Source organism: Tachypleus tridentatus, chromosome 13 (genome assembly GCF_004210375.1).
Source record: "Tachypleus tridentatus isolate NWPU-2018 chromosome 13, ASM421037v1, whole genome shotgun sequence".
Taxonomy (NCBI): Eukaryota; Metazoa; Arthropoda; class Merostomata; order Xiphosura; family Limulidae; genus Tachypleus; species Tachypleus tridentatus.
The window spans coordinates 120,084,451-120,106,048 of NC_134837.1; the positions used below are offsets into that span (position 1 = coordinate 120,084,451).

The window sequence follows — 21,598 nt, forward strand, 5'->3', positions numbered from 1 at the left end:
AAATAATAATAATAAAAAATGAATATCTCTTACTTGTATAATTTTCTAATAAACAGATGACGCTTCTGCTGGTTTTACTTTTAATACCAACCGGTGATCTGACCTTATACTATATAGTTAAAGTTATTTGAAAGATTTTTCCAAGACTAAATAATACTATTTTGAACACTTTATTTTGTTGTTGGCTCACTTTAAAACCTAATTTCTACAAAAATATGTTTCGAACTGTTCGTATTCTTAAAAATGGCGTCTCGAAGTTTTCACCAAATAACGTTTTAAAGGTCAACTTTTCAAGAAAGTGTAGGCCTACATCATGTAAATGGTACAGACTAATTATTTATAAATTTTATTTATACATAACGTACCCTCACAGACATGTACGTCTGTCAAAAGCGATATGGTTTATTTTTTTATTAACCGAATTTTTAAATTACGTATTTTTATTCGTTGCAGTATCGTGTATGATAGTGATTATTGCAGTCTTTTTCAGATCAAAATCAAGTTTAATATACACTAGTGATACTCAATAGGCTTTCGGTTTAAAATTATTTTTTAAAGATAAGAAAAAAATTAAAGAGACCGTAGGCATAACATAGAAAGAGAAACGCCTAGTAAAATAGTGTTAATATAAAGTTAATTTATAGTTTTTAATTTCTTTTTCTGGAAGTGGCAGCATCATTGTACGTCTTCAATAATTTTTTATAATAATAATAATAATGTTAAATATTTTGGTGAATGAATTTACATTTGAAGTAAAAATAGGGTAAGAATTATCTTTGAACATGACTTTATAAGTAGCGAGTTAGTTGGTGGAGCATTGGCCTCACATGTGAATTAAAGGCTCAGAGGGTAAAACTTAATAAGGGCAAATTTCTTACTCTCTTAATTTGTTATGTTAATGCCATCTAAGCTAAGATAATTAGGTGGCAAATCAAAGTTACATGTGTAGATGTTTAGCTTATCAGTTGTTGGATTGGAAGTGGTATGTTGTGTTGCATGTTGGAGGCTTCAGTAATATGGGTTTTGCTTTGTATAGTTCAAATAAAAGAGAAATATTGTATTGATCAAAATGGACATAGGTTGTAGGTACCTGTCAGGGATTTGAACCCTTGTATATCATTTGTTTGATAGCGAATTGGTCTTGGGATTCTTAACGTAAGTTCAGGATATTGGATACAACCCTTAGAATAAAGTTTTTAATTTCCTGATTTGTCATAACTGGCATGCATAGAGATAGTTATAATTTTTGACCTGTAATTTAAATGTCTGTGAATACACTGTAAACGTCTATTGGTGCCACTATTAGCAATAGAGCATTGACTTGAACAACTGACCACTTTACAAAGATCCATTTCTCTAGTCACACTGTTGAGTAGTTTCCCATTTCTATTAAATAGATAATCCAAACTGTGATAACACAGATGCTTCACCTCAAATTTAAAGGTCTTAGGTTAAATATTTGTCTACCTTACTATTTGATCCATGTTATTCTGTAATACTGAAATACCTTTTATCAACATACTTCTAATTATGGACACATGAATGCATTAATGTAAGTACGAAACAAGCCTAAGCACTGACCACTGAGGTACTTCACAAGTAGAAAGGGTCCAATTTGACTAACCTTCACTAGTAATAACCTGTTATATTTCCCCATCCTACAGTCCAATTAACCAGGTTGTCCTCAACAGTATCATTGTGATTTTTCTTACCTAATCTTTTGTGTAGCAATTTATAAAAAGCTTTTTGAAAATCTAAGTTCACCAATTCCACACACTTTCCAACATTCATATAACAAGTAAAATTATTTAAAAAACTAACAGAATAGTAAGTAAGGTTTGAATTTACTTTCTCAGGTGCTTGGAAGCATTTGAGGAGGATTGATTTAGGTATGAAAAGCTGTTAAGAATCTTCTGCAGTTGGGTGGTATGTTGTGGCACTGAAAGTAAATTCACTGGTATTAAATCTCTTTGTTGGGTGGTATGTTGTGGCACTGAAAGTAAATTCACTGGTATTAAATCTCTTTGTTGGGTGGTATGTTGTGGCACTGAAAGTAAATTCACTGGTATTAAATCTCTTTGTTGGGTGGTATGTTGTGGCACTGAAAGTAAATTCACTGGTATTAAATCTCTTTGTTGGGTGGTATGTTGTGGCACTGAAAGTAAATTCACTGGTATTAAATCTCTTTGTTGGGTGGTATGTTGTGGCACTGAAAGTAAATTCACTGGTATTAAATCTCTTTGATTGAAACTGTAAAATCTTTATTGCAAACATTGTCTGTGGACGAGTTATCTTTATGGTTAGACTTATAATTTTGGAAATAGTTGGCAGCATTTCAGTTTAAGTGTTTGTTGGATTATTTTTTATTGTGAAAGAGAGATAACATGATGTTTTTAGGCCTTGTGTAATTTTTTCTTGTGTTATTAATATTTAAATGGTCTATGTGATTATATTTTTAAGCTTGTCTCAAGTTTGATTTCTCAGAATTATTGCTGCAGATAAACTGTTGAATAATGTTTATTTTATTGGACACTGAGAAAAATGTTTGGTGACTGAAAGTTAAAATGTGTTTTTGTTTAGTTTGAAATGGGATTGAGCTAAAATAATGTTGATTTATTTTAGTAAATAAGAATAAATTACTTATCCAAAATATCTTTATTGCATGAGCCAGTTTTCTTTCAATAATGTTTTTTTTTGTTCATAGAGTGAAATATACTTGGTGTTGAGTTCACTGTGTTTTAGGTAAATTTATAAGTGTTATTGTTATTGGTAATAATGTTTATATAATTCTTGCTTTTATTCATATAATTCCTGAAAGTTTTGTGAATTTCTTCAATAGTTTTTACGTGTTTATAGGATCTGCTCCAACAACCTAGAAATATCAAATGCTGACTTGACATTCACAAGAAGACAGATCTACAACAGATCTGCATGGCTTACTCGCTTATACAGTTCAAGTATGTTAATATTTTGAAAATTCCAAGCTTTGGTTGTAGTTTGTATTAACATTCAGTGTTGGAAAGCTGTGAAACACTATTAAAGAAATATGATATCCCTTGCTGTTCCAATTCTTTATCAATTTTCAAGCATACTGGGGGGTATGTGCCCCCCTTTCAATTTTTCTGTTGACAAAAGGTAATTATACTAGAATTGTAACATCACTTCCACTGAAGCACGTACATTATTGAGTAGAAATTTGAAGAATTCTTGTTATTACAATTAAACTCAATAAATGTTGTTGTTATTAATTTATCTAGCATTACATTGTGAACTCTGCTACATTAATTGTGGAATAATTAATTTGTATTATTGATAAAATTTGATACCACTTAATAAATAGTTTCATTTGTGTTATGAACTGTATTTTTAGTAGTAATAAAAAGACTTGTTTTAAATTTCTGTTGAATAGTTTGTTGCATAACTGGTACATTTACTTGTTTTAGACAAAATATATTTTTTTCTGTTTTTCATTAACATATTTTAATTGTGTTAAATGTTAAAAGAAGTCATGCTTTGGCCATAAAAATGGAATGGTCAACATTGCTATGGCATGTTAGGAATTTTTCTTCTAATAACAGGAATATGAAATGCTAATAAAACAATATTGATTGATAGGTTCAAATTTGCCTCCTCACCACAAGGTTGCCCTACCAGCATTGTCTCCTACCATGGAGATGGGGACAATTGTTTCCTGGGAAAGGAAGGAAGGAGACCAGCTAAATGAGGGGGACTTGTTAGCAGAGATTGAAACAGACAAGGCCACCATGGGGTTTGAAACACCAGAAGAAGGATATTTGGCTAAGATTCTCGTTCCCGTAGGATCAAAAGACGTACCCATAGGAAAGGTAAGAAATTTAAACAAGATAATACTTAGATGGAAGAAAGATATCTATAGGAGCATATAATTTTGGAAAACCAAATCAGAAAAAAATATGAAGTTTTTTCTTCAATGAATCATGAAAAACAGCCATCACAGAACTTTAATAATTAAATTATCAAAAAAATGCTTTTCATATTCCTTTTTACAGTTTTGTTTAATCTATAGAAAAATGCATCTTTCATCTTCTTATAGTATGGGCAAATTGTGTTAAAATATTTTAATATTTTATTTCTCTGTTAAATAAATAAACTTTATTGTTACTTACAGTATTGGTGAAATTGGTTAGAAAATGAAGAAAACTAAATTTCTCTATGTCATGGAATGTGAAATAACAATATAGAAGTAAATAACATAATTTCAAGTGTGCAATCTTTTATAACCACATGAAAAACTTCAGAAGACATATCCAGTGTATTTGTCACTTTAAATGTAAACTCATTCTGAAAAACGAAATATTTTATAATACCAGCAGACACATGCAAAACATATCAACACTAGCAAACACAGACAGAACATTTTAACACTAGCAGGCACATACGAACATGTCAACACCAGCAGACACATACAAAACATTTTGACACTAGCAGACACATACGAAACATTTTGACACTAGCAGACACAAATGATGTATTTTGTTGTAACTTTGCAAGTGGCAAAAAGAATGAAAATATTTTAAATGTTATTATTAAGAAGCCTAAGTAAATGTTTAATTAAACTAACGTTGTTGTGAAATTAAATTGTTTTGACATACTTAAACTTCACTTCATTTTTTCAGCTTCTGTGTATAATAGTGGAAAATGAGGATGACATTGCTGCTTTTAAAGATTATGTAGATTCAGGAGAACCAATCAAGGCACCAGATGCTGCTCCGAAGCCAGAAAGTAAACCAGCTAAAGCTCAACCATTATCACCTCCACTTCAACCTGCAGCTCCAACCATTGTCACTACCTCTGTTGCACCACAAGTTCAACCATCAATAACACCTCCTGGTGGAAGACTGTTTGCAAGCCCTCTTGCAAAGAAACTTGCAACTGAAACAGGTGTGAATTTATCTGTAAGTACCGGTCTGTTTGCATTTGGCTGTTTTATTTATGATTGGATTATTTTTTTAAACAGGTATCATGTGTGTTGCTTAATTAAGTATGCACCAGTTTTAAGGTAGATGAAAAGTGTCAGAGAGTTGTGTGTTTGAAACTGGTTTTTCATAACAGTTTTTTTTCAAAATTAATCAACTGGGTAAAAATATTAGTATATAAGTTACGTTACTGTTTCAATTTAATTAATTGTAATATTGTTTGATAAGTTAGTGATTTGGCGTAGTGTCATATAGTATCCATGTGGGCCCCAATGACTTTCTTGATTATATATCTTTTTACATAATCATTAAAAGTTTATATCAATATATGTAATTGTCAAGCAGGAACCTTGGATCGATATGACACTGTTCTTTTCGAAACAGACAGATGGAGTATGAAGGTATAATATGTTCTTTATCTAAGGCTCACATGGTACCCCATACTATCATTGACCATCACTATACATGCAGTTTCCTCTATAACATACATAAAATAATGAATGTTTATATCCCTATATAGGCTGTTTTGGAGAACAGTACTTTGAAGTAATGCAGTATTGTTTGATCTGTTTGTTTATAATGTCACTGTGATAAGCACATACACACCTTGTTCCTGAACAAGTGCTCTCTATCATGACCACTTATAATGCCCTGTTTTATAGAAATGCTTTTTGATAATTGTTGTAATTATATTGCTTGTTGGATTATCAGTCCATATCCTACTATAAGGATATATTTGTGTTGGGGTCTGGTTGGACCACAGGTGACCCACAACATACACTTTCATTTTTCTTTGAGTTGAATGTTGCAGTGCTGTGGTAATCTTGTCAAATATTGGTGGTTAATTACTTTAATATAGTAGTGTAATAAAACTTCGGAATTTGTTTGGTACACTGTTTGTATAAGGAATGGTTTAACACCACTTATTTGTGTACAATGTAATTTTATAATTTGTTAATTTGTAAACATCATTCCTCCAGAACAGAAATATTTTTATGTTGTTCACATTGCATGCTAACCCTAATAAAAGTTGTAATGAAATTGGTTTTAGGAATTTTACTCCAGAGCATACCATAATGGTAAATTTGTGCTGGATCTAGTTGGAGCCTGGTGTTCTGCAACATTTACTTTTCAAATGTGTACTAAGATTATGGATGAGTTGCTATGTTTCACGATCTTGAATAAATTTACGTATTACTACTAACTAATAATAAAGGTAAACTATAATATTGCTGTTTGTTTGGGAACAGTGTAAGCAAATTCTGCAGTAATGTGTTCAACCTACACTTAGAAGTTTAGTAAATTTTCCAAAATTTTCTTGATTTTATTGTATCATAAATATGTTTCCACTTACTGAATATGTGTATCACATCTACTATGGTAAGTAGCTATGTTTTAAAATATCAAGTTATTTTTCATTGTCAATTTTTTTTAATCAATTCCTAACAGGAAGTTGCAGGATCTGGTCTGGGAGGCATTATTACTAGTCAGGACATTCAATCTTTCATCCCTGCTGCAGTTAGAGCTCCAGAAGCACAAGTAGCACAGCCACCGGGTGCTGATTATGTTGATATTCCACTGACTAACATGAGGAAGGTAAGTGAACTTTGTTCACAGTACCCAAAAACTTGATGTTTTCTTTCAACTAATTGCTCTGATGAGAAAGGGATAGTGTTATGTCTTCATATTTGGTTTCGATTATGTTAGTGGACTAAAGGTACAGTTTGCTGATGTCCTAAAGAAAATCACTTACAGTAATGTTGTGATGAAGAGATATCAATTTTAGTTGGGGCAAGTAGCCTATACCATCATTTAGGTTTAATTAATAAATATTATGCTATTAAATATTAAGTAACAATTAGGTTGATTTATGTTTCAGCTGCTAATCTGCTGTTGTCTTATTTTTATTATTCTTATGCCAGGTGATTGCTCGTAGACTTTTGGAATCAAAACAAACAATACCTCACTACTACTTAACTGTAGATGTCGACATGGAGGAAGTGTTAAAGTAAGTGTGATAACTGGTTATAAAATTGTTCATTGTTAATACTGTTCACATGGAAAGAATGTTTAAGAATACTGGAAGCTATTATAAAGGTTCCAAGTGTCAACACATTAATTATAAGGAAATATTACCCATTCCAAAATTGGCTCAAATAATTATATTCTATCAAAGGATAGTCCCTCCTACAGTAAGAGTACCAGTAGGAATGTATGACTTAGCTTAAAGCTTATTTAAAACAGTATGTCCACTCTAACCACTCATGTAACTACCTATTAAACACTGTACAAATTTTTACAACATGTTATACTGCGTTCTGATGGTGGTATGCTTGACCTTATGTGCGTGCCAAGCAGAACGTGCTAGTTCTCATGTTATTGGTCAGTTTACACTCAACTTAAATTTTTGCACTTGTCATCAATTGCATTTGATGAAGAAGATACCATCTTTTGTAACTGTAAAGTTTTGTTTTATGTTTATATTTCTACAGTATCTACATTTTGTCTTTTTACCTATAAAGGACCATGCAGTGTTTGTTGGGAGTTCCTAGTTTTAACACTTCATTTGAGGTATCTGTTAAATGTTCCCAGTTTTAACACTTGAGTTATAGTGTCTGTTAAATATTCCTAGTTTTAACTCTTGATTTGTAGTGTATATTGAAAGTTTCCAGTTTTAACACTTGATTTGTAGTGTCTGTTAAGGTTCCCAGTTTTAACATTTAATTTGTAGTGTCTGTTAATGTTCCCAGTTTTAATACTTGATTTGTAGTGTCTGTTAAAAGTTCGTGGTTTAACACTTGATTTGTAGTATCTGTTAAAAGTTCACAGTTTTAACACTTGACTTGTAGTGTTTTATCTGTTAAGGTTCCCAGTTTTAATACTTGATTTGTAGTGTCTGTTAAACATTCACAGTTGTAACATTTGACTTTTAATGTCTGCTAAATGTTTGCAATTTTAATGCTTGATTTGTAGTGTCTGTTAAAAGTTTGTGGTTTAACACTTGATTTGTAGTATCTGTTAAAAGTTCACAGTTTTAAAACTTAATTTGTAGTGTCTGTTAAACGTTCACAGTTGTAACACTTGACTTTTAATGTCTGCTAAATGTTTACAATTTTAATGCTTGATTTGTGGCATCTGTTAAAAGTTCACAGTTTTAACACTTGATTTGTAGTGTCCATCAAGGTTCCCTGTTTTAATGCTTGACTTTTAGTATCTGTTAAATGTTTCCAGTTTTAATGCTTGTTTTGTGGCATCTGATAAATGTTCATGGTGTAACACTTGATTTGTAGTGTCTGTTAAATTTTCACAGTTTTAACACTTGATTTGTAGTGTCTGTTAAATTTTCACAGTTTTAACACTTGATTTGTGGCATCTGTTAAGGTTCCCAGTTTAACACTTGATTTGTAGTGTGTTAAAAGTTCCCAGTTTTAACACTTGACTTTTAGTGTCTGTTAAGGTTCCCAGTTTTAACACTTAATTTACAGGATCTGTTAAATGTTCCCAGTTTTAAGGCTTGATTTGCAGCATCTGTTAAAATTTCCTGGTTTAACATTTGATTTGTAGTGTGTGTTAAATGCTCTCAGTTTTAACATTTGATTTGTAGTGTTTATTAAGGTTCCCAGTTTTAACACTTGACTCTAATGTCTGTTAAATGTTCCCAGTTTTAACGTTTGATTTGTGGCATCTGTTAAAGATCACAGTTTTAACGTTTGATTTGTGGCATCTGTTAAAGGTCACAGTTTTAACGTTTGATTTGTGGCATCTGTTAAAAGGTCACAGTTTTAACACTTGGTTTGTAGTGTCTGTTACATGTTCCTAGTTTTAACACTTTATTTGTAGTAATTGTTAAATGTTCCTAGTTTTGACACTTTATGTTTTGTGTCTGTTAACTCCTTAAATTGAGGAGATAAGTTAACTGGGCTTCTGCAAGTTGTGTTTCTTCTGAGGGAGACAAATAAATTGGGCTTCCACATGTCTTGTTTCTTCTGAGGGAGACAAGTTAACTTGGCTTCCACATGTTGTGTTTCTTCTCAGGGAGACAAGTTAACTCATCATGATGTCATTTTACCATTTCTGAAATGGTGAGATATTGTTTTCTTATCTGAATAATTATGTCTTCTTTTATAACTATTCTGTGTTACTTAGTTGATGTTTTGATTATATGGTTATGTACTGGTAGTGTAATTTAGCAGTTTTTACCATTGAAATAATGGCATGAAACAGATGTCATAAGCACACTGCTACATCAATTTTGACTGACATTTTAGCTAGTGATGATTCATCATTATTACCAGATTCTGAAACTGATTCTAAGTCCATGTTTGATGTTGATAATTTAGAAAGTGAAAATAGTCTTAAACTTTAGTAATAAAATTTTTATTTCATATTTTATGTATATATAGACAGTACAGTATTGTAAAACTAATTTTCTTCTTATTAAGGTTGAGACAGGAACTGAATGATTTATTAAGGAAAGATGACATCAAATTGTCGGTCAATGACTTTGTAATCAAAGCAGCATCACAAGCATGCATGCAGACAAGTACAGGAAACTTTCATTAGACAGTAAGTTTTCATTCCATTTGAAGTTAATTCATCATGGCAGGAAACTTTCATTAGACAGTAAGTTTTCATTCCATTTGTTAGAGAGTTAGTTTGTGTGGATTTACTGCAGAAAAGTACTGGAAGTTAATTCATCATGGCAGGAAACTTTCATTAGACAGTAAGTTTTCATTCCATTTGTTAGAGAGTTAGTTTGTGTGGATTTACTGCAGAAAAATACTAGATGTTAATTTATCCTGGCAGGAAACTTTCATTAGACTGTAAGTTTTCATTTCATTTGTTAGAGAGTTAGTTTGTGTGGATTTACTGTAGAAAAGTACCAGATGTTAATTTATCGTGGCAGGAAACTTTCATTAGACAGTAAGTTTTCATTTCGTTTGTTAGAGAGTTAGTTTGTGTGGATTTATTGCAGAAAAGTAACAGATGTTAATTCATCGTGGCAGGAAACTTTCATTAGACAGTAAATTATTCATTCCATTTGTTAGAGAGTTAGTTTGTGTGGATTTACTGCAGAAAAGTACCGGAAGTTAATTCATCATGGCAGGAAACTTTCATTAGACAGTAAGTTATTCATTCCATTTGTTAGAGAGTTAGTTTGTGTGGATTTACTGCAGAAAAGTACCAGATGTTAATTCATCATGGCAGGAAACTTTCATTAGACAGTAAGTTTTCATTTCATTTGTTAGAGAGTTAGTTTGTGTGGATTTACTGCAGAAAAATACCAGATGTTAATTTATCCTGGCAGGAAACTTTCATTAGACTGTAAGTTTTCATTCCATTTGTTAGAGAGTTAGTTTGTGTGGATTTACTGCAGAAAAATACCAGAAGTTAATTCATCATATGAACACAGTTCATATACCTGTTTGTTGACAGAAACTGTTTTTATGGTAGACACTAAATACAGGTACATGTTGTGGCAGAATTTGCCTTTGGACCAAAGTTTACTTGTTATAGCAGAATCACTGTGAGTATAACAAGGTTTTGTCATCAAAAAGGAATTACTGCAGTTCCCAAATTATTGTTTTAAGAAGTTGTACTAAGTAAAATATTGCATATTTAACTTTTGTCTGTAGGTACAACCTTTAACCTTTTAAAGTAAGAAATGACTTTACAATGGTGTCTAAAGTAAAAAATTCTTTTATCAAATTTATAATTTTTTGATTTTTGGTATCAGTAATTATCCATATGAGTATGTTATAACTTTTATGCTACATTCATTATATGTAAAGTATGCCATTTTTCTTTTGGAAATAGCTCGTATAAACCAAGAGATGTGTCTTGTCATATATAAAAATAATGTTACTTACATACATAATTAATGTTCCTCTATAGAATTTTTCTTGTTTGGTACATCTTATAAAAAAAATGTGTGGTCTGTTTTATTCAGGTACAATAATGTTGATGTGAGTGTGGCAGTCAGCACCGATGCAGGGTTGATTACACCCATCATTACTGGTGTAGAAAAGAAGGTAAGCCTGCCTAGAAATTGCTTAGATAAGCATGTGGCCCATCATATGATTTGCTGTGTTATATGTTGGTTGTTATAAGTTTCTCCACCTGTCACTAATTAGTCAGTTAAATAATCTTCTGTAAACCTACACACTGTGACATAGATCTATTTCTTTCTTATACATCAGTCACATTAAATGGATGAGAAATAACTTAGGTTCAATTGATTTTGTCATATTAGTCTTATAATACTATTCATGCACCCAAATAGCACAGTGGTATGTCTGTGGACTTGCACCGCTAAAACCGTGTTTTGATACCTGTGGTGTGCATAGCACAGGCAGTCAGTTGTGTAGCTTTGTACTTAATTACAAATCAACAAACACTTTTCTCTTAATATTATCAAAACAAAATTGAAACTGTTGTGATGAACTCTTGGTAATGGAGGATTTTTACCAGAAATAGTACATGTCAGATTTTGTTGGGCTTTGGTAGCTTTCTGATATTCTTCTCTGCATTATGTCACTATTCACCACTTCTTTGTATAAATATACAACCAGATGAGTAACTCTTGTTTACTCATATATCTTTTATTTAATCAATGAATGTTTCAAAACGTAAATTACAAACAATATACACTTGGTTTTATTTGAATTTTTATAACAAACCAACACACAAGGATATTGGCTACAAATAATTAACCCTAATTATAATAGTATTAAACTTTCTTCACACCTCATCACAAAATGGCAAAAAGTCAAGTTTAATTATTTAACAAAAATTAGAACATAAATTATATTTTTTGTTACAGGGAACATTAATAGCTGAAATCTGTGTTAGGTTCCTGTGTTTAAAAATGAGATAAAAGTAAAGATTAAACAACAGGTAAACTAATAAGTGTTAAGATCTCTGTTTATTGATGAAATTTGTATGAGTACCAATAGGAGAAGAGCAACTATAAGAAGGAATGTATAGTTTGTTATGTCTTAAGTTTTGTGAAATGCATTTGAGGTATTGAAAATACCTATTGTATGGTAGTTTTAACATTTCCTCTTGTACACCAGGTGTGTAGTATTATTTCTTGAACTCACATTTAATTTAATAACTCAACTTACCACAAGTTTCTTGTTGGCAAATGATATTAATTATTGTAGGAATATAAAATGGAAAGGTTCTGTTAATATTTGGGGAGTTAATTCCCTGAAGTTGCTGAACTCAGAGTTAAAACTAAACGTCTTGAGTGTCCATGGGAAGTCATTATGTCTTCTTCACGTTTGTGAATGCTGTGATGAACCATTCTGTTCATTTTCCTGTACATCTACTGGTTTGTGCTGTGGGTGTGAATACCTTGTTCACATTGTCCTATTTGTGTCTCTGGCTTATCCATTCTGAATAAATATGTGCTTTGTAAACTTTATAATGCAAATTAGAAATGCTACTTGTAATGTTTTGGAAGTAAACAGAAAACCAAGGTCAGCCATATTTAAAACTTGAATGTTTCATTTCCAGTGCAGTTTATTTTAAATCCATGGTACAGTTGGCAATACTGTTAGAATATAGGAGTTACCTTATATAGTTGAAATAATTTTCTCAGTAACACAACAATAAGCATGATTTGTGTAGAGTATGCTAATTTGATGATCTTTGAAACAGTTCTTATAGATATCTTTGTTCCTTCACAGATAATGTAGTGGCAAACTAATACAATATCACGAGTAACAGTAACAGTTGAAAACATTGACTAGAACAAACTATTGGAAGACTTCAAATTAAAGAAACTGCTTTTGGTGTGTCTCTCCATTCTCACCTTTGTCTGTAAGAATAAACATAAATGTTAAAATGTTACTTTTTCAATTGTAATTCTATAAGTATAGAACATCGAGATATTAGCTTACTGTCGAAGCAGGGATTTCCATGTAATCACTTACAGAAAACTCAACAAAAAGTACCAAAATGTTTCAAGTTGTTTTTTTATAGCATAAATGTTGCTTTCACATAGTGTTTTATGGGTTAAAAAACCTATAGCACCTTGACATGTCGTGAATTGTAAGGAAAGAGCATCTCTGCTAACATTACATTTTGTGATGGATCACATCCCAGTTGTGTAAAAGATGAAATGGTTTAAATATTAGTTCTGCATTTTTATTTCTGCAATGGCCTAAGTTTCTGACAGTTGGAAGAAAGTCAACATTTGTGTATTTTAAACTAAACATTGCTCTTTGGAAAATACTCACAGAATGTGTTCATTAAAGATTTTAAAATCCCAGATTAGTATAAGATATTTTAGTATATTTTCTGTATTTCTTTAGTTTGTAACTTCTTTTTATGTTAGTAAATCTTTGTGAATTATTTAGTGATTGTATCAAATATTAACTTTCAACCAAAACAAGCTATCTATTTAAATAAAAAAAACCCTACATCAAACCAGTCATGAATATAGCTAATTTTCTCTACAGTTTTCTCTTGTAAAGATTTGAATGCATTGTTTTATTAGTTGTACCCTTGTTTTGAATGTTATGTTTAGTAGTAAACCCAGTATTCCCATATCCCTGTCTAACAAAGTGTAGGAGACAGCTCTTCTAAAAAGACAGAATATTAGATGAAGAAATTAGGAAATGTTCTGTTGATTGTTTTAAAATATTTATTACATTAGTAAACTGTTATGACTAGGGTCTGATAGCGATAAGTACAGACATGAAGACTCTTGCAAAAAAAGCTCGGGAAGGAAAACTCCAACCCCACGAGTTCCAGGTGCGTAACCTTTGTAGTACACTTTTTAAAAATAAAAATGTTGTAATTTCTTTTTAAAAAATTTAATTATATCTAATTACCAAAATGTTAGGTATGCATTTTATGAAGAGAATGTAAAGAAAAAAGCATATATATAGTTGAATTCTTCTGATAAAATATGATTAAAATTAAAATCAACAAAACAGAAATTGTTAAGGAACAATAAGTTTTCTCCAAAAACAAACATTTCTATTTATTGAAGGCAGAGAGATTAGAAACTGCCATAAAGAACTCCTTGGCCAACATACTTCTCTATGGCTAAAATGTGTATGTCTTAATGTTTTAAAGAACTGCATTCAAAAGTTACTTAAACAGCTTTATTATCATGCTATATGAGTAAATGTGATAGCAAAACAGTAAATTAAAGTTTTTAACCCTTCGGCATTCAAAATTTTGTAGAACTACTATTTTGTGAATGTATGTCAGTAAGTTTGGAATCAAATTGTAGATTAATATATACGTAAAAACGGCTCATTTGGGTTGAGAAAATATTTTACATTGTTCGCTCCTCTATGTAAAATATTTTCTCAACCCCAACGACCCGTTTTTACATATATATTTCTCTACAAGTGGGTTTTTTCGATATCACAAAGTGTAGATTATAATTCTAACTTTAGTATTATACATTAGTTAATTTTTTTATTTAAAAGTAAATATTAAAAGAACACATTTAAATACAGATTTTAATGAATCACATGGCATACTGAATGCAACATTGTTTAAAATTAGATGTTTGTGATATCAAAATACTAAGTCTGTAGTTTTGTACAAATCAGGAACTCAGATTACTAATATTTACAAGCTAGATTATAAAATAAGAACTTTATATCTCTTTATCTTGCTCGGATATGGTTTATATACTGAATCAAACACAGTGGACATGTTCATCTCTTTACATTTTTGGAAACAGTCCCTTATATACACTTGCTTCAATAATTCACATGTGAATAACCAATTGACAACTTAGAATGTCTCCCTAATGGTTTTTTCAGCCATTTTAATCTATGATAAAGCTACCACTTTCTTTTGGTCCAAGTTTTCAAGAAGGTAGGTTGCATCTTTAGTCTGCTTAAAGTTTAATATTTTTTTAAATTTAAATAAATCTTAGCTACTAAGCTTAGTGAATTATAGTGGAATTCTATGGTATCAGTGTAGTTATTTATGATTTCTTTTGGTTATTAAACTGCATGACCAAAACCTAAAAAAGTTATGTTTTAATATCCTCTATTTGCAAAATTTTTAAAGGCTTAGCAATCTATGTCCAGCAGCAACTGAGTACAAAAGTCATAGTGAGAAGATATAATTATTTACTTCTTGATTTATTGTTATATATTTTAAGAAAAAGAAGTTTAATAATTTATTTCTAAATGGTAATAATCTATATCCACACACATATATATATATAATATATAATAAATGAAATGTGATTGAGTATTACAAAATACTAGTTCACTAAAACACAGCTGAGACAGGGAAGAATTACTGGGTATATGAACTAAGTGCATGTGCACTGTGTCAATGCAAGTTATGTAGTGTTAGATAGACATGACTGGAATGTCAATATAATAATAAATATATTTGTTCATATATAGCATTATGAGACTTAAGCTACTTAGACTAAACATTTGTATTTTCATGTTATAATATGTAGTCATCCGAGCATGAAAAAACATAATTTATATTTATTCCTAATTTTTTAATGATGATTACAAGGTTGGTTTGGTGATAGAAACTCATAGTTAGAATATAGAAAATAGTCTTACTGAAAACAAACATTTGGAATTTATTTACGAGGTTTTAGAGATTGTGCAAATAATATTTGAGATTTTGGGTATGAAGAATAGATTTTTTTAATTGTAACATGAAATCACTTTGCACTCAGACTAGTAATTAAACAGATTTTATTTTTACAAACAAATCTTTAGTAAGAATATTTCATTAAAATCTGATTTTTTGTATACACAATATTTACTAAAGTCTACTAAATTTCGTAAGTATACACATGCTGTATTAAAAGTTATAGTGCAAATACTTAACGTGTGCAAATGTGTAGACAAACTTGTGTATATTATGGCCTGAAAGGGTTAATATAAATTCGTAATTAAATAAGTATATATTTAATACATCTTCTATCTTTCCTGGTATAAGGACTATGATTTACTTGGTCTTTCCTCATCTCTACTTTGTTTATCAACCGTCCGTGAAGTAAATAATACAAGTTACTCATGTAACATACATATTAATTGGGCAAAGTAAATTTTTTATAACCTTCAGTCTTATTTGTTTATTGAGTCATAAACTAGAAAAACAGACTCATCTTGTTACATGTTTTCTTTCACAAACTGTCAGTAGTTCTCTGTGATGTTTAATAATATATTAATTACAACCAATAGAAAGCCAAAGTTTTTCTATCAAATTACATATTATATTACATTGTGTAGGATTAAGTTTCATAGAAAATTGATGGAAAAAACAAAGAAACCAGCTTACAAAATGTATGAATTAAATAAGATTAGAATTAGCAAAATAACAATTTTTCACAAGGTGTGCTTGCATGTAGCTCATGCTTTGTGTATTTCAATGGGTTAACATGAGTTACATCTTGTGGCTGGATAATTAGACACGGTTCAATGGATAATAAAACAAAATTTAAGTAGAAGTGGATGTATATTGTTAAAAGTTTTATGCTATTTAGGATAAACAAATGTAGTTTTATGTTACAATTTCAAGTCACATTATAAAAAAAAATATTTAAATTTAAATTTATTTTGTATGTTTTTATGATGGTTGTAAAGTTGGTCAAATTGATCATCCTGGAATGAAGTTAGGACAAAGAAAATAACATGAAATACAAAGTTATACTGAAAACAAAAGTTTTTGAATTTAGTTAGGAGGTTTTTAGAGACTACACAAATGAAATTTGAGAATTTTCAGATGAAGAAAGTTCTTTAATTTGTATTCAGAACAGTCAGTGCATTGACTACATATATTTACAGAAAAATGTTTAGTGAAATCACTTTATTAAAAGTTCTTTTTTTTTTAACAAAAGACTTGTAATGTATACTAAAAGCATGGAAAATTTTGTAAAGATGCACAAAACATATTAAAAGTTATAGTATCAAAACTATGAAGGTTAATTTGGGGTCACCATCCCAACAATTTGGCCAAGTTTGTAACTAGAACATTAAAGCTTAATAATGTCAAATGAAAACTTTAAAAAAATTTTGTTATTTTTTCTCCACGTTACAATAACAACAACACACGGTCTAGAAAGTTACCTTGTTTGAGTTACTTTGTTCTGTGCAGTAGATAATGTATGTTCTGTCCAAGAGAATATTACAATTACATATAGCAACTGAATGGGTTGACTAACTGTAACAGCTGACAAATGCTTCAAGACAACAAATGTCACAAGGTAGTGTTGCTGTTAACTGGACAAAGAAAGTGAGTTTACATGTGTAATTCAAGAATGCTTTCTTTAGCCAGTTTCACTTTTAGCAGGAAAAATGTGTATTAGTTCTGGAGAAATAGGTTTGGAGGAGAGAAAACTGTGAAAATAAATGGTCTAGTGGGATCAACTATAATTTCATTTGTGTGAGTTTGCTTGCTGTACTGTCTTTTTTTGTTTGTCATAATAAAGCATTCATTCATTTATTTACATACCCTCAGATTTCCTAGATGTTGCTCTGTGAATCTGTACCATTTACTAAAAAAGTTGATGAGTTCTGGAATTTCATCAGTTGTTGCTCCTTATAGTCTGTGATTAGTACATGAAGCTGAAACTATTGTTTAAATCATAGATTCATTACATCCATTGTAGTTCTAGATACAACCATTCTGAGACAGCCTGTGTAATTTCTCATAATACCTGTTCTTTTTTCTATCCAGGGTGGAACCTTTACCATCTCTAATCTAGGAATGTATGGAATCAAAGGTTTTGCTGCAGTAATAAATCCTCCTCAGGTGAGACAGTTATACTTGTTAATTTAGTTATATATCTTTAAATGTAATACTCGTGTTTTAATGGTTGTGCATATAACAGTGAAATGTAATGACAGAGTTGATTATTATACAACACAACCTTAAAAAAAACAATGTTCAAATATCAGTTTTTGTTCTATATTGAAACTACTGATGTAGGTTTTAATCATTTTGCATTTGAACACTGTCACTATTGAATTGTAATAAATTAAAATAGTTGTGTGGAAAGAGTCAGTGAATAAAATATTATAATATTACAGGTATTGACGTGTGGTGTATACTGTAATTATAATATTACAGGTATTGAGGTGTGTTTTATCTTCAAACGTTAACATTGTATGTATCTGCATTTATACTGTGATAGATGAGCATACAGAAAATGTGTTGTCAGAAAATCAACTTTGTTGAACAAACTACAAAAATATATCTCTGAAAGGTCATGAATATTAAAAACCATAGATTGACGTTGACCTTTATCTAATAGTTCACTGTGACCAAAATGGACTTGTGTATGTGGAAAGAGCTAACAAATAGACTTTTTTTTAGGTTGTTTTCAAAAATTACTTTATGGGGTAATACTAAAAACAAAAGATGAAATAGGATGTAGAGCTGTTTGTGTGTCATTATATGGATTAGTCTGTTAAAGATGTTTTATTTTATGGTTGCATGTGATAAGTACACCAGAACTGTTCAGGAGTTTGTAAGTTGTGAACTTATGTTTTAAACTTGTAAGATTTAATTTCACATAATGAACATAAAATACAAGGTGGGTTCTGTTGGTGGTTTTTTTTTTTTTTTTTTAATTTCGCACAAAGCTACTCGAGGGCTATCTGTGCTAGCCTTCCCTAATTTAGCAGTGTACGACTAGAGGGAAGGCAGCTAGTCATCACCACCCACCGCCAACTCTTGGGCTACTCTTTTACCAACGAATAGTGGGATTCACCGTCACATTATAATATCCCCACGGCTGAAAGGGCGAGCATGTTTAGCGAGACGGGGATGCGAACCCGTGACCCTCGGAATACGAGTCGCACGCCTTAACATGCTTGACCATGCCGGGCCCCTCTGTTTGTGGAAATTATGTTTATATTTAAATACCTTTTCATGATTCAACACAAGGATAGACCAATATTTTAGAAACTTGAACTATCATAATTTCCATCGTGTACTGTACACAGATGTTAATGTTCTTTGTTACATATAATGATTTATCTTCGATGAGCTGCAGTTTATTATGTTATGCATTACAGTTTCAAATAGTCTAAAACTAAGTTAAATAGTAATTTGGATATAAAGGTTGTATTAGTTTTATGATATTTATCAACAAGATTGATACACAGAGTTTTCTTTCTTAATACAAATATATTTTATTATACAAGCAATAATACAATTTATAATAATGGTTATTGCAAATAATTATTACAAGAGCTTAACAAACATATCCAGTCTTCTATTCAATTAAGAACTTTCGTGATGTCATACTGATGGTTTACAATGAGCGAGTTGATGCTGTGACATTTCATTTGATGTGTGGCTAGCTAACTAGCTCTTCACCGTTGAAGTTACCTAATGTCTTTGTAAAAGTACTGACATCCAGTGTTAATTCAAGTTAAATGGCTTGTATTGTTCAAGATCTATAAATGTTCCTGGTCAAATATTTTTATTACATTTATTTTATTACTGTAGCAAACCAACAATATATACTGTCTCCTGGCACATTGGTTTGTAAATATTAGGTGAGGTTCTCAAAATTTCAGTTGTTAACAATACTGGCAAGCACCAGTATTTATATACACACACTACATTGTTGATTCCTACACTCAAGAATCTTCTACAATTTTAGTGAATAGCTGGGAATTTCACAATACACATTTAACAGTACAAGTTAAATTCATTTCTGAATATATATTTAATTGTCAATATCAATATAGACATGTTAATAGTAAATCCATTACATCTTTCTCTAGGCTTGTATTTTGGCTGTCGGTGGTACAGAGAAGAAACTGATTCCAGACACCAACACCGAAGCAGGGTAAGTATCATTCATTGAAGGTGTACAGAGATTATGTTTCCATCCCTGTGTTTGTTTGTGTGTCCTTCAGCAAGATTTAGGAAAAATGGCATAACAGTTTGGTTTAAATTTGGATTATGACCCACATTAGAAGTAACTAGTTTTTGGCTTACAAGGTCATGAAAAAAACATCTGTTAAGATAGAACTGATTTTTGTTCTCTAACTCAGTCAAAAATGATCAGATTTAGACTAAATGTAGTGCACACGTGGAAAATATTATACCTTGTAGTTCTGCCATGAACGGACTTCATTCGTTTGTAAAAATGGGACACATTTTCATATTTTTTTGACATCCAAATTTGATCGACACTCTGTGGAGAAGGTGTGCTCTCTGAGTGTCCCTCTAGCTGTTTTAGTTTATTATAACAAGACAACATGTACACGCACATATCAAAGTAAGTATGTTTAATTTTTATTTATTACTCATGCATTCAAGCGTAAAACCTTCTGTATGTTTGATATGAAATGTTTATGTACACAAACTACAAATTAAAAATTATTACAACTAAGAATCACCTGCCTGAATACAGGTTGAACTCAATAGTAGTGAATCAGAGAAAAAAACAACGAAACATGTAAATGTCTTTGGACAAACCGATAACGTAACAAAGACTAAATGTACATATATACAAGGGAAAATATAAGAAAAACATATACGTTGTCTCATTCCTCTCAATGAAATATGTTTTGTCTTTGTAATGTTTGTAGTATTCTAGCTGTGGACCCTCTCTGTATTGGCTCTACCCATCGACGAGTCTTTCATATGTTCCTGTGCTGCTTTTTATATTTTTCAACATTTGAAATTCTTTAACAGAAGCACATTAAAAATAAAATGTGTATTTTAACAATACTGTGAAATAATGCTCATATTTTTATTTACCTTATATAATATTAAGGAACTTTTTTTTTCATGCATTTTATAATCATGCCATCTAGATATCGAGTATCTTCGGTGATGAACGTAACCTTGAGTTGTGACCACAGACTAGTGGATGGAGCTGTTGGTGCTCAGTGGCTCTCCCACTTTAAGAAGATGCTAGAAAAACCGTACACAATGCTTCTTTAAAACAGTTTCCCGAGGTTTTGTTTTTCCTGTACAGGTGACTTTAGTTCAGGATTTTGTATAGTTAGATTAATACAAGTTTAAGCCTCATCTCTATATGTATCCAGCTAATGTTGGTTTGTGGTATGCTCATAACAGTTATGTTTTTAAAACCATGTTGCTTCTTAATAAAATTGTTTTTCTGCAGTTTTAAAAGTCTAGTGATGTTAACAACCATGGAAATCTTGGTTTTCTTTTTGTTATTCAGAAAAGTACTTTCAACCATAACCTTGGAAACAATCTTGTATAGATGATAACTACATCTGAAGTTATCATGAGTAAACTGGTTTTACTGTTTAGGGAATTTTGTTGAAAGTGTCTGTTTCTTGGCTTTTATGTAACTAAAATTCAATTTGTATTTCAGGGTCTTGTGAGAAATGTTTAATGAACTTTATACACTAGCAAGCTGAGCAAACTTCTGTTGTAAATGATATATACTGAACTCTGAATACACCAGCAGATTAATAAGTAAAATCATTATTTTGATGTGGACTTAAGTTGTTAGTGTTATAAATTTGAAATCAGAAGTATTGTATTAAAGTAGATTTCTTTATTAAAACCAAGTATTTGTTTTTCTTGACAAGGACATAGTGCAGATTCTGAAATGAGGAGTCTTACAATAGGTGACACCTTAGATATAAGAAACAAGCCACTCTCTAATACTGATGTTGATCTTGAATAACATT

At 30.8% G+C, this 21,598-nt stretch overlaps 1 protein-coding gene across 1 annotated transcript; it reads left to right on the plus strand.

Moving 5' to 3' along the window:
* Nucleotides 1-47: 47 nt before the first annotated feature.
* Nucleotides 48-21,471, plus strand: LOC143240367 (dihydrolipoyllysine-residue acetyltransferase component of pyruvate dehydrogenase complex, mitochondrial-like). The gene is made up of 13 exons (XM_076482690.1): nt 48-322; nt 2,857-2,957; nt 3,616-3,845; nt 4,656-4,934; nt 6,405-6,551; nt 6,878-6,963; nt 9,398-9,490; nt 10,032-10,079; nt 10,906-10,987; nt 13,638-13,718; nt 17,646-17,720; nt 19,706-19,770; nt 20,747-21,471. Exons 1-13 carry the CDS (start codon nt 216-218, stop codon nt 20,874-20,876), a joined length of 1,524 nt encoding a protein of 507 aa, XP_076338805.1. The 5' UTR covers nt 48-215; the 3' UTR covers nt 20,877-21,471.
* The last annotated feature ends 127 nt before the right edge of the window (nt 21,472-21,598 follow it).

Bases quoted from the DNA above. Each gene is read 5' to 3' on its own strand.
- LOC143240367 (XM_076482690.1), top strand. From the start codon at position 216: ATGTTTCGAACTGTTCGTATTCTTAAAAATGGCGTCTCGAAGTTTTCA. The intron at 323-2,856 runs GTACAGACTAAT...ACGTGTTTATAG, and splicing joins AGGCCTACATCATGTAAATG to GATCTGCTCCAACAACCTAG. The intron at 2,958-3,615 runs GTATGTTAATAT...ATTGATTGATAG, and splicing joins TACTCGCTTATACAGTTCAA to GTTCAAATTTGCCTCCTCAC.